The sequence below is a fragment of the Pseudophryne corroboree genome, chromosome 8 (genome assembly GCF_028390025.1).
Source record: "Pseudophryne corroboree isolate aPseCor3 chromosome 8, aPseCor3.hap2, whole genome shotgun sequence".
NCBI classification, from domain to species: Eukaryota; Metazoa; Chordata; class Amphibia; order Anura; family Myobatrachidae; genus Pseudophryne; species Pseudophryne corroboree.
The window spans coordinates 332,991,006-333,005,835 of NC_086451.1; the positions used below are offsets into that span (position 1 = coordinate 332,991,006).

Here is a 14,830-nt window from a genome sequence, read left to right on the forward strand (position 1 = left end):
GTGGATGCTGGGCGCCCATCCCAAGTGCGGATTGTCTGCAATACTTGTAAATAGTTATTGTTAACTAAAGGGTTATTGTTGAGCAATCTGTTGAGAGGCTCAGTTGTTTTCATACTGTCAAACTGGATATAGTATCACGAGTTGTACGGTGTGATTGGTGTGGCTGGTAAGAGTCTTACCCGGGATTCTAAATACTTCCTTATTATGTCAGCTCGTCCGGGCACAGTGTCCTAACTGAGGCTTGGAGGAGGGTCATAGTGGGAGGAGCCAGTGCACACCAGGTAGTCATAAATCTTTCTAGAGTGCCCAGCCTCCTTCGGAGCCCGCTATTCCCCATGGTCCTTACGGAGTTCCCAGCATCCACTACGGACTACGAGAAATAGAATTACCGGTGAGTAAATTCTTATTTTTGTGAAGGGAGTACTGCATATTCAGCCTCCTTTTGTACCTCCGGTGGCGCCTTGGGACCTTAACGTGGTGTTAAGTTTCCTTAAGTCACATTGGTTTGAACCACTCAAAACAGTGGAGTTGAAATATCTCACTTGGAAGGTGGTCATGTTGTTAGCCTTGGCTTCGGCTAGGCGAGTTTCGGAATTGGCGGCTTTATCACATAAAAGCCCCTATCTGGTTTTCCATGTGGATAGAGCGGAATTGCGGACCCGTCCTCAATTCCTACCTAAGGTGGTCTCATCCTTTCATATGAACCAACCTATTGTCGTGCCTGTGGCTACACTTGACTTGGAGGATTCCGAGTACCTTGATGTGGTCAGGGCTTTGAAAATTTACGTGGCCAGAACGGCTAGGATCAGAAAAAAAGAAGCACTGTTTGTCCTGTATGCAGCCAACAAGGTTGGCGGCCCTGCTTCAAAGCAGACTATTGCTCGCTGGATCTGTAACACGATTCAGCAGGCGCATTCTACGGCAGGATTGCCTTTACCGAAATCGGGTAAGGCCCATTCCACTAGGAAGGTGGGCTCGTCTTGGGCGGCTGCCCGAGGGGTCTCGGCACTACAGCTGTGCCGAGCTGCTACTTGGTCGGGGTCAAACACCTTTGCAAAGTTCTATAAGTTTGATACCCTGGCTGAGGAGGACCTTCTGTTTGCTCAATCGGTGCTGCAGAGTCATCCGCACTCTCCCGCCCGTTTGGGAGCTTTGGTATAATACCCATGGTCCTTACAAAGTCCCCAGCATCCTCTAGGACGTTAGAGAAAATAAGATTTTAAACCTACCGGTAAATCTTTTTGTCGTAGTCCGTAGACGATGCTGGGCGCCCGTCCCAAGTGCAGACTACTTCTGCGAGACTTGTATATAGTTTTGCTCACATAAGGGATATGTTATATTTCCATCAGGCTTGACTGATGCTACGTTATTTTTTCATACTGTTAACTGTTTACTTGATACACAAGTTATACGGTGTGATTGGTGTGGCTGGTTGAATCTTGCCCTTGGATTAACAAAAATCCTTTCCTCGTACTGTCCATCTCCTCTGGGCACAGTTTCTCTAACTGAGGTCTAGAGGAGGGGCATAGAGGGAGGAGCCAGTGCACACCCAGACCTAAATTCTTTCTTAAAGTGCCCATGTCTCCTGCGGAGCCCGTTTATCCCCATGGTCCTTACGGAGTCCCCAGCATCCTCTACGGACTACGAGAAAAAGATTTACCGGTAGGTTTAAAATCTTATTTTTTCCTGCATCATGGTTGGTGATCTTATTAGCCCTTTATTAGCTTATCTTACTTTTAGAGATCTCTTAAAACTATTTATCCAATAAATAATAGTCAAGAACTACATGGCAGATTAGCCTGTCTTCTATCCTTAGAGATACATTGGTGGCAGTGTTGTTGGCTCTTCATTAAGTCATTATATACAGATGCTGTTTAAGTATGGCAGCAGTGCTTGGTCCTATACCTGATGTGCCCTTGGGCTATTACTTTCACTTCTTCGGTATCCCATTGCTCCACACAATGTCCCTAGTAAACGCTGTGTACAACGCCATCAAATAAATAATTGCCTCATATTTTATATCAAGTCCTCATATGTGTCCATTTATAAAGACAAAACGAGAAGCGTCTATGCATTTGCGAACATTGTTTGCATGCTCTGCGCATGTGTCGATTGGCGTTGGTGATGTCACAGTGTTGCTAATCGTCCTTTGGGGGTGGGGCAGAGAAGGGGGAGAGCAGGAGCCGGCGTGGAACCAAAGATGATGGAGCCAGCTGGGGAAGATGAGGAAAGCAGGAAGAGAATGCCTTCCATGCTTTCTCCATTTGTACAGGTAAGAAGCCACATAACGCCATCTACAGATGGCATTAAGGTCAGATGTATTAAGCCTGGAGAAGGGATAAAAAAGTGATAAAGCAGTAATAAGTGCAAGGTGATAACGCACCAGCCAGTCAGCTCCTAACTGAAATTTTTCAAATCTGTAATGATTGGCTGATGTGTTATCACCTTGCGCTTATTACTGCTTTATCACTTCTTTATCCCTTCTCCAGGTTAATACATCTGCCCCTAAGTTTCTTAGCTATCTAAATACCATTCGTACACAGACCCCATTATGTCCAGTTGGCGAGGCTGCAGTAACGTGTAAAGAGAAATTAAATGGTGGAGAAATCAGTGATTTCTCTGTACTTTTCACGTAATTAAATATAGAGAAAACAAAAATATGGCTTCTCCAGTAAACTGCTGGAGAGAAGCCATATTTTGTTTAGAAATTAATCCCTAAATGCTAGTAGAAGTTACATTTATACCCCTTTTACACTGCTTGAAATATCCCTGGGTTTTGCGTGGGAGCACACAAAATCCTAAGATTGCAGGCAGTGTATAAGTGTCCTCCTCCAAAACCTCAGGTCCATTTTCCTGTGATTCCAACCTGGCTTGCGAGCAGGGTTGGACACGGGTAAGACCCGGGGTAGGAGGCGATGTAAATGAGTAAGCCGGGTCATCCGACCCAGGTACCCATTTACAGCATGGCAGACCTCCCTAACTGCAGTGTCCGGCGGTCGGGAGGCTGGGGGTTACGGCGCACACTGTCTATGCAGACAGCAGTACCATGCTGGTTGCCATGCAGTGCCTGAAGCTGGGGACACGGCACATGCTGTCTATGCAGACAGCAGCACCGTGTCTGGTGCCCGGAAGCGCTGGAGCCTGGGGGCAGCACAGCAGCTTCCACATTGGAGTCCCGATCTACAGGGTTTCCCGGCGCTTGGAGATGATGTCATCGCTAAGCGCCGACCCAAAATACACTGGACCCGGGTGCAGTGTAAACAGTGCCGATCCGGGAATATCCTGTGTCGGGTACTGCGGTGTAAAAGGTAGGAGTCCCGGGTCTCAACCGGCTTGGAACCGTGTTCCCGGGGGGCGGGGCGGGGAATCGAGAATGTTAAACATGTTTAAAAATCTTGATTCCCTGATCCTGTGAATCAGCGGTTCTGGTCGGCCGAGGAATCAGGGAAATGGGGCTCAGATGTATGGGGGTCTTTAGTTAAAACTGTAGATTTCCCCCTTCTCTTGGCAGAACTACAGACTACTACATTATCCCCAGTTAGAGACACATTAGATGGGCTTGCCTGTAAATGTTCACAATTTTCTAATTTATCCCTGTGTCTGTGGCATGTGATATTTAAATTTGCATCAACAGCTCAGTTATCATCATTCATTTATCATCATGAGTTCCATTATTTGCATTCCCTTTTTTTCCTCCAGGGCCCAGCTGCTCATATTTTCACATGTATCTGGTTCCATCCCTCTAAGGGTTGAGGACATGAAACATATCTGGTGGTCCTGTGCACAGGTGGAAAACCTTTAGCCACATGTAACCCTGCCATGCTGTATTAGCGCAGGAAAGAACAGGTCACCTGTCACAGTGTCAGCGCACTCATTTCCTGCTACTGAGCGTTGTGGTGATCTGATTGGCTGCACGTTGCTGTATCTCTACCCATGTGGTTAATTCCCAAGGTTTAAGACTGTGAATCTGAAACATAAGTTTACGTTGCAGAATGCAATGTTGTGCGAGGAGTGAAATTACTCTGATGTGCTTATTAAATTAATAATAAATATAAAAATATATACTTTTTTTTTGCCAGTTCTGTATGGGGGCACTTCTGCACCTTGGGATGGTCCAAGCCACCCCCTTCCCCCATCATATGTGACATCATGAAGTCACAGAAGGACAGGAGCCGGAAAGTGGGAAAGGCACTCTATGGAAATGGCCAGCGCCTCACCAGGCAGCAGGGTTCCCCCCCGTCTGACACCCCCCAAACTGGAGATGGCATCAGGGCAGCAACTGTGATGCCCCCTTTGGCCTTGCATATGATGGCTTCTGTTGATCATTATCAATTATTAAAACAAGTGTGAAATCTCACACCAGCCAGCCAGGTGTAAAGTGTTCATTGCCTATATCAACAACACAGTTTCTGTTGATCTTGATATGATTTATGTTACATCTTGTTATTGTTAACTTCTACTAGTACTATTGATCTGTGTAATGTTGTGTAATGTATGTTTTGCTTACTACACAAAGGTGGTCGGGGGAAGGATGACGGATGGATTATAACATTTCCTGAAAATGATACTTTTCATGAAGTTTCTGAGGGCGTTCTGAAGACTGTTCTAACATATCTGACTTCCATTCCGAGGTACAGTTTGTATAACTTTAATGGGCTAGACATAAGCAGGTTTATAAACATCATTTGCAATGGCAGTTAAGAGTATAAGGTGACATAGAAAGGTCAGATTGGTAAATAATAGTATTTCTCTAACGTCCTAGTGGATGCTGGGGACTCCATAAGGACCATGGGGAATAGACGGGCTCCGCAGGAGACATGGGCACTTTAAGAAAGAATTTAGATTCTGGTGTGCTCTGGCTCCTCCCTCTATGTCCCTCCTCCAGACCTCAGTTTGAGACTGTGCCCGGACGAGCTGGGTGCTGTTCAGTGAGCTCACCTGAGCTTGCTGTGAGAAAGTATTTTGTTAGGTTTTTTATTTTCAGGGAGCTCTGCTGGCAACAAACTCCCTGCATCGTGGGACTGAGGGGAGAGAAGCAGTCCTACTCTCTGAAGCTAGGTCCTGCTTCTTAGGCTACTGGACACCATTAGCTCCGGAGGGATCGTACACAGGATCTCACCCTCGTCGTCCCATCCCAGAGCCGCGCCGCCGCCCCCCTCGCAGAGCCGGAAGACAGAAGCCGGGTGAGTATGAGAAGCAAGAAGACTTCGAAATCGGCGGCAGAAGACTCCGTTCTTCACTGAGGTAACGCACAGCACTGCAGCTGTGCGCCATTGCTCCCACACACCTCACATACTCCGGTAACTGTAAGGGTGCAGGGCGCAGGGGGGGGGGGGGGGGCGCCCTGGGCAGCATATGGACCTCTTTTGGCAAAAGTACACATATATACAGTTGGGCACTGTATATATGTATGAGCCCCCGCCAAGAAAATGTATATTTAAGCGGGACAGAAGCCCGCCGTCGAGGGGGCAGGGCTTCTTCCTCAGTACTCACCTGCGCCATTTTTTCTCCACAGCTCCGCTGAGAGGAAGCTCCCCAGGCTCTTCCCTGCAGATACACGGTAGAAGAGGGTAAAAAGAGAGGGGGGGCACACAATTAGGTGCAAAAATCAATATAAACAGCAGCTACTGGGTTAACATTAAGTTACTGTGTTATTCCTGGGTTTATAGCGCTGGGGTGTGTGCTGGCATACTCTCTCTCTGTCTCTCCAAAGGGCCTTGTGGGGGAATTGTCTTCAGATGAGCATTCCCTGAGTGTGTCGGTACGTGTGTGTCGACATGTCTGAGGTAAAAGGCTCCCCTAAGGAGGAGATGGAGCAAATGTGTGTGTGAGTGGTGTCTCCGTCGACAACGCCGACACCTGTTTGGATATGTGAAATTAAGTGCTAATGTAAATTTATTGCACAAAAGATTAGAGAACAGACAGGGAATTTACCCATGTCTGTCCCTATGTCGCAGAGACCTTCAGAGTCTCTCAATGATCACTATCCAAAATAATAGACACTGAGATTGACACGGAGTCTGACTCCAGTGTCGACTACGATAATGCAAAGTTACAGCCAAAATGGCAGGAAAGTATTCAATATATGATTATTGTAATAAAAAATGTTTTGCATGTCACTGATGACTTATCTGTCCCTGACACAAGGGTACACATGTTTAAGGGGAAGAAAGCTGAGGTAAATTTCCCTCCTCTCATGAAGAAAAAGAGCGGGAATCTCCAGACAAGAGACTGCAGTTTCCCACAAAGAATTCTCAGGGAGTATCCTTTCCCTACTAGGGCCAGGATACGATGGGAATCTTCCCCTAGGGTGTCACGTTTGCCTAAAAGGTAGCGCTGACTTAACAGCTATCCTCAGGGATCGTGCAGATAGCATGCAGTAAAAGTACTTTGAAGCCCATTTACACACATTCTGGTACACTACTCAGGCCGGCGATTGTGTCGGCATGGGTTTATAGCGCTGTAGCAGCGTGGACAGATACCTTATCAGCAGAGATTGAGACCCTAGTATGTATATATATATGTATGTATATATAGATATATATATAAAAGATGCTGTCTTAGATATACAGGTTGAGTATCCCATATCCATATATTCCGAAATACTGAATATTCCGAAATACTGACTTTTTTTGAGTGAGACTGAGATAGTGAAACCTTTGTTTTTTGATGGCTCACTGTACACAAACTTTTTTTAATACACAAAGTTATTAAAAATATTGTATTAAATGACCTTCAGGCTGTGTGTATAAGGTGTATATGAAACATAAATGAATTGTGTGAATGTAGACACACTTTGTGTAATGGACAAAGTTCTAAAAAATAATGGCTAAAATGACCTTCAGGCTGTGTGTATAAGGTCCCATCACCATGATATCTCATTATGGTATGCAGTTATTCCAAAATACGGAAAAATCCGATATCCAAAATACCTCTGGTCCCAAGCATTTTGGATAAGGGATACTCAACCTGTATATATAAAACATGCCCAAAGAGACATTAGTCTACTGGGTTCTAGAGTCAACGCTATGTCGATTTCTGCTTGACGTGTCCTGTGGAACATGCAATGGACAGGTGATGCCGACTTAAGAGGCATATGGAAGGTTTACCTTACAAGGCTGAGTATTATGTGAGAAAGGATCTCGGACCTGGTCTCCACAGCTATGGCTGGTAATTCTGATCTTTTGCACAGCCTAGGAAAGCACGACATTATCAAATGCAGTCCTTTCGATTACAAAGAAACAAGAAAGTCCGAGGTGCGTCCTTTCTTGCCAGAGGCAGGGGCAGAGGAAAGAAGCTGCACAACACAGCTAGTTCCCAAGAACAGAAGTCCTCCCCGGCCTCTACAAAATCCACCGCATGTCGCTGGGGCTCCACAGGCGGAGCTAGGCCCGGTGGGGGCACGCCTTCGAAATTTCAGCCACAAGTGGGTTCACTCCCTGTTGGATCCCTGGGCAATAGATATTGTGTCTCAGGGATACAAGCTGGACTTCGAGGAGATGCCCCCTCACCGACGGCCCTGCCGGCTTCCCCCCACGAGAGGGAAATAGTGTTAACTGCAATTCACAAATTGTATCTTCAACAGGTGGTGGTCAAGGTTCCCCTCCTTAAACAAGGAGGGGGTTATTATTCGACCATGTTGTAGTCCAGAAACCGGACGGTTCGGTCAGACCCATATTGAATTTAAAATCCCTGAACATATACCTGAAAAAGTTCAAGTTCAAGATGGAATCGCTGAGAGCGGTCGTCGGAAGCCTGGAAGGGGGGGATTTTATGGTGTCTCTGGACATAAAGGATGCATACCTTCATGTCCCCATTTATCCACCTCATCAGGCGTACCTCAGATTTGTGGTACAGGATTGTCATTACCAATTTCAGACGTTGCCGTTTGGTCTCTCCACGGCACCGAGAATATTTACCAAGGTAATGGCAGAAATGATGGTACTCCTGTGGAAGCATGGGGTCGCAATTATCCCATACTTGGACGATCTCCTCATAAAAGCGGGACCAAGAGAGCAGTTGCTGATCAGCGTAGCACTTTCTCTGGAAGTGTAACGGCAACACGGCTGGATTCTAAATATTCCAAAGTCGCAGTTGGTTCCTACAGCTCGTCTGCCTTTCCTAGGCATGATTCTAGACACAGACCAGAAAAGGGTTAATCTCCCGATAGAGAGAGCTCAGGAGCTCATGACACTGGTCAGGAACCTATTAAAACCAAAACAGGTGTCAGTGCATCACTGCACTCGAGTCCTGGGAAGAATGGTGGCATCATACGAGGCCATTCCCTTCGGCAGGTTCCATGCGAGGACCTTTCAATGGGACTTACTGGACAAGTGGTCCGGATCACATCTTCAGATGCATCGGTTAATCACCCTATTCCCCAGGGCCAGGGTGTCTCTCCTGTGGTGGCTGCAGAGTGCTCACCTTCTCGAGGGCCGCAGATTGTGCATTCAGCACTGGGTCCTGGTGACCACGGATGCAAGCCTCCGAGGGTGGGGAGCAGTCACACAGGGAAGAAATTTCCAAGGTCTGTGGTCAAGTCAGGAGACTTGCCTTCACATCAACATCCTGGAACTAAGGGCCGTATACAACGCCCTACGTCAAGCGCAGACCCTGCTTTGCGACCAACCGGTTCTGATTCAGTCAGACACCATCACCGCAGTGGCTCATGTAAACCGACAAGGCGGCACAAGGAGCAGTGAAGCGATGGCGGAAGCCGCCAGAATTCTTCGCTGGGCGGAAAATCACTTAAGCACACTGTCAGCAGTGTTCATCCCGGGACAAGACCTCCACCCGGGAGAGTGGGGACTTCATCAGGAAGTCTTCGCACAGACTGCATGTCGGTGGGTACTGCCACAGGTGGACATGATGGCATCCCGCCTCAACAAAAAACTACAGAGGTATTGAGCCAGGTCAAGAGACCCTCAGGCGATAGCTGTAGATGCCCTGGTGACACCATGGGTGTTCCAGTCGGTCTATGTATTTCCTCCTCTTCCTCTCATACCCAAGGTGCTGAGAATAATAAGAAAAAGAGGAGTGAGAACGATACTCATGGGGGTAAATTTACTAAGAATCGTATTTTCCCGTTTGAGGTCAAAGTTCAATCACGAATGACATCGGAAGTGTAAATATGCAACTTTTTGAATTGATTACGACTAATTTACTAAGCTGCCGTATTCTGCATTTTCGGGTTTTCCGATGTCGATGTCATTCGTTTTTTTAGGCAGTGTTTTACGTGAGTGACTTGTAAAACACTGCCGACTTTAATACAATGAATCTCGGCCGGATCTGAGAGATCCGTGCTGGGCTTCATTGTGCACCTTGTTAAAAAAAATAAAAATGTTTAAACTTAAAAAAAAAAATTGCGTGGTGTCCCCCCTCCTAAGCCAAACCAGCCTCGGGCTCTTTGAGCCGGTCCTGGTTGCAAAAATATGGGAAAAAAATTGACAGGGGTTCCCCCATATTTAAACAACCAGCACCGGGCTCTGTGCCTGGTCCTGGTTCCAAAAATACGGGGGACAAAAAGCGTAGGGGTCCCCCGTATGTTTGAAACCAGCACCGGGCTCCACTAGCTGGACAGATAATGCCACAGCCGGGGGTCACTTTTATACAGCGCCCTGCGGCCGTGGCATTAAATACCCAACTAGTCACCCCTGGCCGGGGTACCCTGGAGGAGTGGGAACCCCTTCAATCAAGGGGTCCCCCCCTCCAGCCACCCAAGGGCCAGGGGTGAAGCCCGAGGCTGTCCCCCCCATCCAATGGGCTGCGGATGGGGGGCTGATAGCCTTTGTTGTAAGTTATGAATATTGTTTTTAGTAGCAGTACTACAAGTCCCAGCAAGCCTCCCCCGCAAGCTGGTACTTGGAGAACCACAAGTACCAGCATGCGGCGGAAAACCGAGCCCGCTGGTACCTGTAGTACTACTACTAAAAAAAAATACCCCAATAAAGACATTACACACACACTTTGAAAGTATAACTTTAATGCATACATACACACCACCATATACACATACTTACCTTATGTTCACACGAGGGTCGGTCCTCTTCTCCATGTAGAATCCATGGTGTACCTGTTGAAAAAATTCTACTCACCAAATCCAGTGTAGAGGGCTCCTCGGATAATCCATTTGTAATCCACGTACTTGTAAAAATAAAAAAACGGACATCCGACCACGAACTGAAAGGGGCCCCATGTTTTCACATGGGACCCCTTTCCCCGAATGCCAGAAACCCCCTCTAACTTATGTCTAAGAGGGTTTCTTCAGCCAATCAGGGAGCGCCACGTTGTAGCACCCTCCTGATCGGCTGTGTGCTCCTGTACTGTATGACAGGCGGCACACGGCAGTGTTACAATGTAGCGCCTATGCGCTCCATTGTAACCAATGGTGGGAACTTTGTGGTCAGCGGTGAGGTTACTTTCGGTCACCCGCTGACCACAAAGTTCCCCTTCCCACTGATAAACATGCACGGATCTCATGGATCCCTGCATGCCTATCCAAACACGGGATAAAAAAGCAGGTCTGTTTTTTTTTAGCACTTTTTTACGATTTGTATTTCTGCACGGCAGTGTTTGGCTATTGTCGGCAGTGTTTGTGATTTGCACTTTTTAGTAAATTCCCGATTTCTACCAAATTGCAGGCGTATTTGACCGATGGTGTATTGATTCGTGATTTTTTCCTAGGACTACCAAAATATTACGAATGCCCTCATCACTGCCGTGATTTTTGCTTAGTAAATTACCGAGATGACACTTTGAAGAAAAAACGGCATCTCGGTCAAAATCGGGACCTTAGTAAATATAACCCATTGTTCCAGATTGGCCACGAAGAACTTGGTATCCAGATCTGCAAGAAATGCTCACAGAGGAACCGTGGCCTCTTCCGATAAGACAGGACTGGTTGCAACAGGGGCCCTGTCTGTTCCAAGACTTACCGCGGCTGCGTTTGACGGCATGGCGGTTGAACGCCGGATCCTAGCGGAGAAAGGCATTCCGGAGGAGGTCATTCCTACGCTGATAAAGGACGTGACAGCTCAACATTATCACCGTATATGGCGAAAATATGTTGCTTGGTGTGGGGCCAGGAATGCCCCTACGGAGGAATTCCAGCTGGGCCGTTTCCTTCACTTCCTACAGTCAGGAGTGAATTTGGGCCTAAAATTGGGTTCCATTAAGGTCCAGATTTCGGCCCTATCCATTTTCTTTCAAAAGGAGTTGACTTCTCTACCTGAAGTTCAGACGTTTGTAAAGTGAGTGCTGCATATTCAGCCCCCTTTTGTGCCTCCAGTGGCACCTTGGGATCTTAACGTGGTGTTGAGTTTCCTGAAATCCCACTGGTTTGAACCACTCAAAACGGTGGAGTTGAAATATCTCACGTGGAAGGTGGTCATGCTATTAGCCTTGGCTTCGGCTAGGCGTGTGTCAGAGTTGGTGGCTTTGTCACATAAAAGCCCCTATCTGGTTTTCCATGCGGATAGAGCAGAATTGCGAACCCGTCCACAATTTCTGCCGAAAATGGTTTCATCCTTTCATATAAACCAACCTATTGTGGTGCCTGTGGCTACTACTGACTTGGAGGATTCCGAGTTGCTTGATGTGGTCAGGGCTTTGAAGGTTTATGTTGCCAGAACGGTCAGGAAAACAGAGTCTGTGTTTATCCTGTATGCTTCCAACAAGCTTGGTGCTCCTGCTTCAAAGCAAACTATTGCTCGCTGGATCTGTAACACGATTCAGCAGGCTCATTCTGCGGCTGGATTGCCGCTGCCAAAATCAGTTAAGGCCCATTCCACTAGTAAGGTGGGCTCTTCTTGGGCGGCTGCCCGAGGGGTCTCGGCATTACAGCTTTGCCGAGCGGCTACCTGGTCAGGTTCAAACACTTTTGCAAAGTTCTACAAGTTTGATACCCTGGCTGAGGAGGATCTTGTGTTTGCTCAATCGGTGCTGCAGAGTCATCCGCACTCTCCCGCCCGTTTGGGAGCTTTGGTATAATCCCCATGGTCCTTACGGAGTCCCCAGCATCCACTAGGACGTTAGAGAAAATAAGATTTTACTTACCAGTAAATCTATTTCTCGTAGTCCGTAGTGGATGCTGGGCGCCCGTCCAAAGTGCGGACTTCTTCTGCAATGCTTGTATATAGTTATTGCTTAAATAAGGGTTATGTTATGGTTGCATCAGGGTTGACCTGTTGCTCTGTTGTTGTTCATACGGTTGACTGGGTAAGTTTATCACAAGTTATACGGTGCGATTGGTGTGGCTGGTATGAATCTTGCCCTGGATTACCAAAATCCTTTCCTTGTACTGTCAGCTCTTCCGGGCACAGTTTCTCTAACTGAGGTCTAGAGGAGGGGCATAGAGGGAGGAGCCAGAGCACACCACAATCTAAATTCTTTCTTAAAGTGCCCATGTCTCCTGCGGAGCCCGTCTATTCCCCATGGTCCTTACGGAGTCCCCAGCATCCACTACGGACTACAAGAAATAGATTTACCGGTAAGTAAAATCTTATTTTTAAAAGGAAATGTTTACATTGTGATATCTGGTTAATGCTTTTAGTCTGTGAAAATGTCACCAAGTTTATATTAGGTAAGAACTAATGTTATATTTCGGTATACTATTCTTGTAGTAACACAAGCTAAAATCGCACAAGTTATGCAAAGCCTTCACTTAAACCACCATTTAAAATACACAGTATCTAGACCAACCTAAGTAAACTGTATACGTACATTAGGAAATTATTATCCCCATAATATTAGAAATTCTTGTAATGTTCCAAGCAAATAAGTAATTTCATGTAATAATCATACCAGTTATTTGTTTGTCAGTAATCACTACAAGGATATGTAACAGGATACGTAACATTTTGAAATCACGAAATAAAATTAATAACAAACTAATCCAAACAGGTATATCAGCTCATCTAATTATAAATGAAGGTGGGTACACACTAGGCGACGTGCTCTATGAGCGACATTGCCTAGTGTTTTCCCCTCCTGGGCCGTTCATATCGCTCAGTGACGTCATGCAGCGGCCGGGCCGTGCAGGCAGCTACTGGATGACAGTCCAGATTGAGCTGCCTGCACGGCCAACAGCAAGGGGCGTTAATGACCAGCGGGGCCGCGCATCGATCGCCGCTGGCAGCATACACACTTGCCGAGAAAATGAGCAACGCCATTCAGGAAGGGTGAAAATTAGCGATGTCACTTATTTTCTCAGCAAGCGTGTATGCACCTTAACATTTTATTAGTTATTTGTTTTTTTTGTTTTTGATTGAGTAATCTTTTATTGATTTTATAGCATCAAACAAAACAAACATAACAATAAGCAAAGTAAAGCAGTAAGAAAAAAAATAATGAATATCTCGGCATAAAGTACATAAGAATAAGCAATTATTCATCAATCACAAATCACAGAGGCAAGGGATCAAATGTAATAGGGTGCAAGTAAATTTGCGAATCATGCAATATTTAGGTGCGAGTTTGTCCCACAACTCGCAAATGTAATAGCCTGTGAATTTGTGAGTTTGAGGCTATTATAAATGCTAGTCCATGCAAGTTTATTTGTTGGTAAACGCATGCAAGTTTGACAGAAGCCTGCACAGAACAGTGAGATCCATGCAGGCTTCTGTGTGTAAAGGTTAGGAAAGAGTTAAAAATCAGAGAAAAAAATGTCATTAGCAGCCAACCATACTCACCTGCAGGACGCCAGCCTTCTGACCTCCGTGGCCGCCTGCCTGTGAGAGGAGTGACAACACCATCAGCGGTTGTTAGGAAACAAATGCTTTCCCCCATATACAATTATGTTGTTCACAAACAATTAACAATACACACATTACAAATACATAATTAAAACATACAGCAATATCATATCCTGCTATTTAACTAATTATATATGTGAGCCCCCTCTACAATATAATGGGTAAAACTCAATGGTAAATGCTCCACCTTTGGGTGATTTAGCCATTGTACAGTCTCCCATCATAGAAAACACTGTAATCACAGGGATTCATTTAAACCCTTGGGTGCCAAGGTGTTCAGAGTAAATATTCATTTACTTGCCTTCTGTAATAAAATTATATTTCTATTTCTATTTTGTAATATATGTGCTCACATCACTCTGGGGTGTTATCTGCCATGATTAAGGATATCACCTGTCATTGAATTGATCTCTTTGTGTTTCATAGACTTCTAGCCTATTAATTTTTTCCTACATCCGTATATGTAACAGGTTATTATCTTTGTAACCCCTCCTTCTTTTATTGGTTATGTTAGTGCACAGAAGAATCTAGAGTGCTGCTTTGTAAATGTGTATTATTTTTGTCTAGTCTTACATCTGAAATTAATTTGTCTTTTTTTAAATCAAGTATTTTTTTTATTGAGTTTTGCAACATACAAACATTTACATAAGAGACAACAACAGTAAGATTAACTGTAACACTTGGCATCAATAAACAGATTTAGTTCCAATATTGGTGTGCGTGTCAAATCATTACACATACAGTTCCAGGGTAAATAACACCATTAAGAAAATGCTCAAGTGTATAATAGCGGTCTGCCCAGCCGTGAGCTACACCAGCGATCCCACTTCTCCGTAAATTGAGAGGTGGAACCTCGTATCTTATACATATGTCTCTCATGCTGAATTACATCGTTCACCAATGCCCTCCATTGCTACACCCTAGGTATGTCAGCCGAGAACCAAACCCTAGCAATAACAAACTTTGCTAACGTAGTGAGACATAGGACATATTTGTACATCAAGATAGAGTGTGTTTCCTCAAGATCTAATCCAAGCAGGCATATACCAGGATCTAATGTAGGGAGGGATGGAGCAGTC

General features: G+C 45.6%; 1 protein-coding gene and 1 long non-coding RNA gene across 5 annotated transcripts in view; one reads left to right on the plus strand and one right to left on the minus strand.

The window, feature by feature from the left end:
• The window catches only part of MCF2 (MCF.2 cell line derived transforming sequence), a 360,378-nt gene that overhangs the window by 133,920 nt on the left and 211,628 nt on the right, over positions 1-14,830 (plus strand). For all 4 annotated transcript variants that reach the window (XM_063937419.1, XM_063937417.1, XM_063937415.1 and 1 more), the window contains exon 3: positions 4,517-4,631. In XM_063937419.1, the coding sequence (XP_063793489.1) occupies positions 4,517-4,631 (115 nt within the window). The remainder of the gene's footprint in view (positions 1-4,516; positions 4,632-14,830) is intronic.
• LOC134949067 (uncharacterized) overlaps positions 1-14,830 on the minus strand; it is a 42,812-nt gene that overhangs the window by 26,562 nt on the left and 1,420 nt on the right. Inside the window, exon 2 of the long non-coding RNA XR_010183094.1 lies at positions 13,689-13,727. This is a non-coding gene — a long non-coding RNA (uncharacterized LOC134949067). The remainder of the gene's footprint in view (positions 1-13,688; positions 13,728-14,830) is intronic.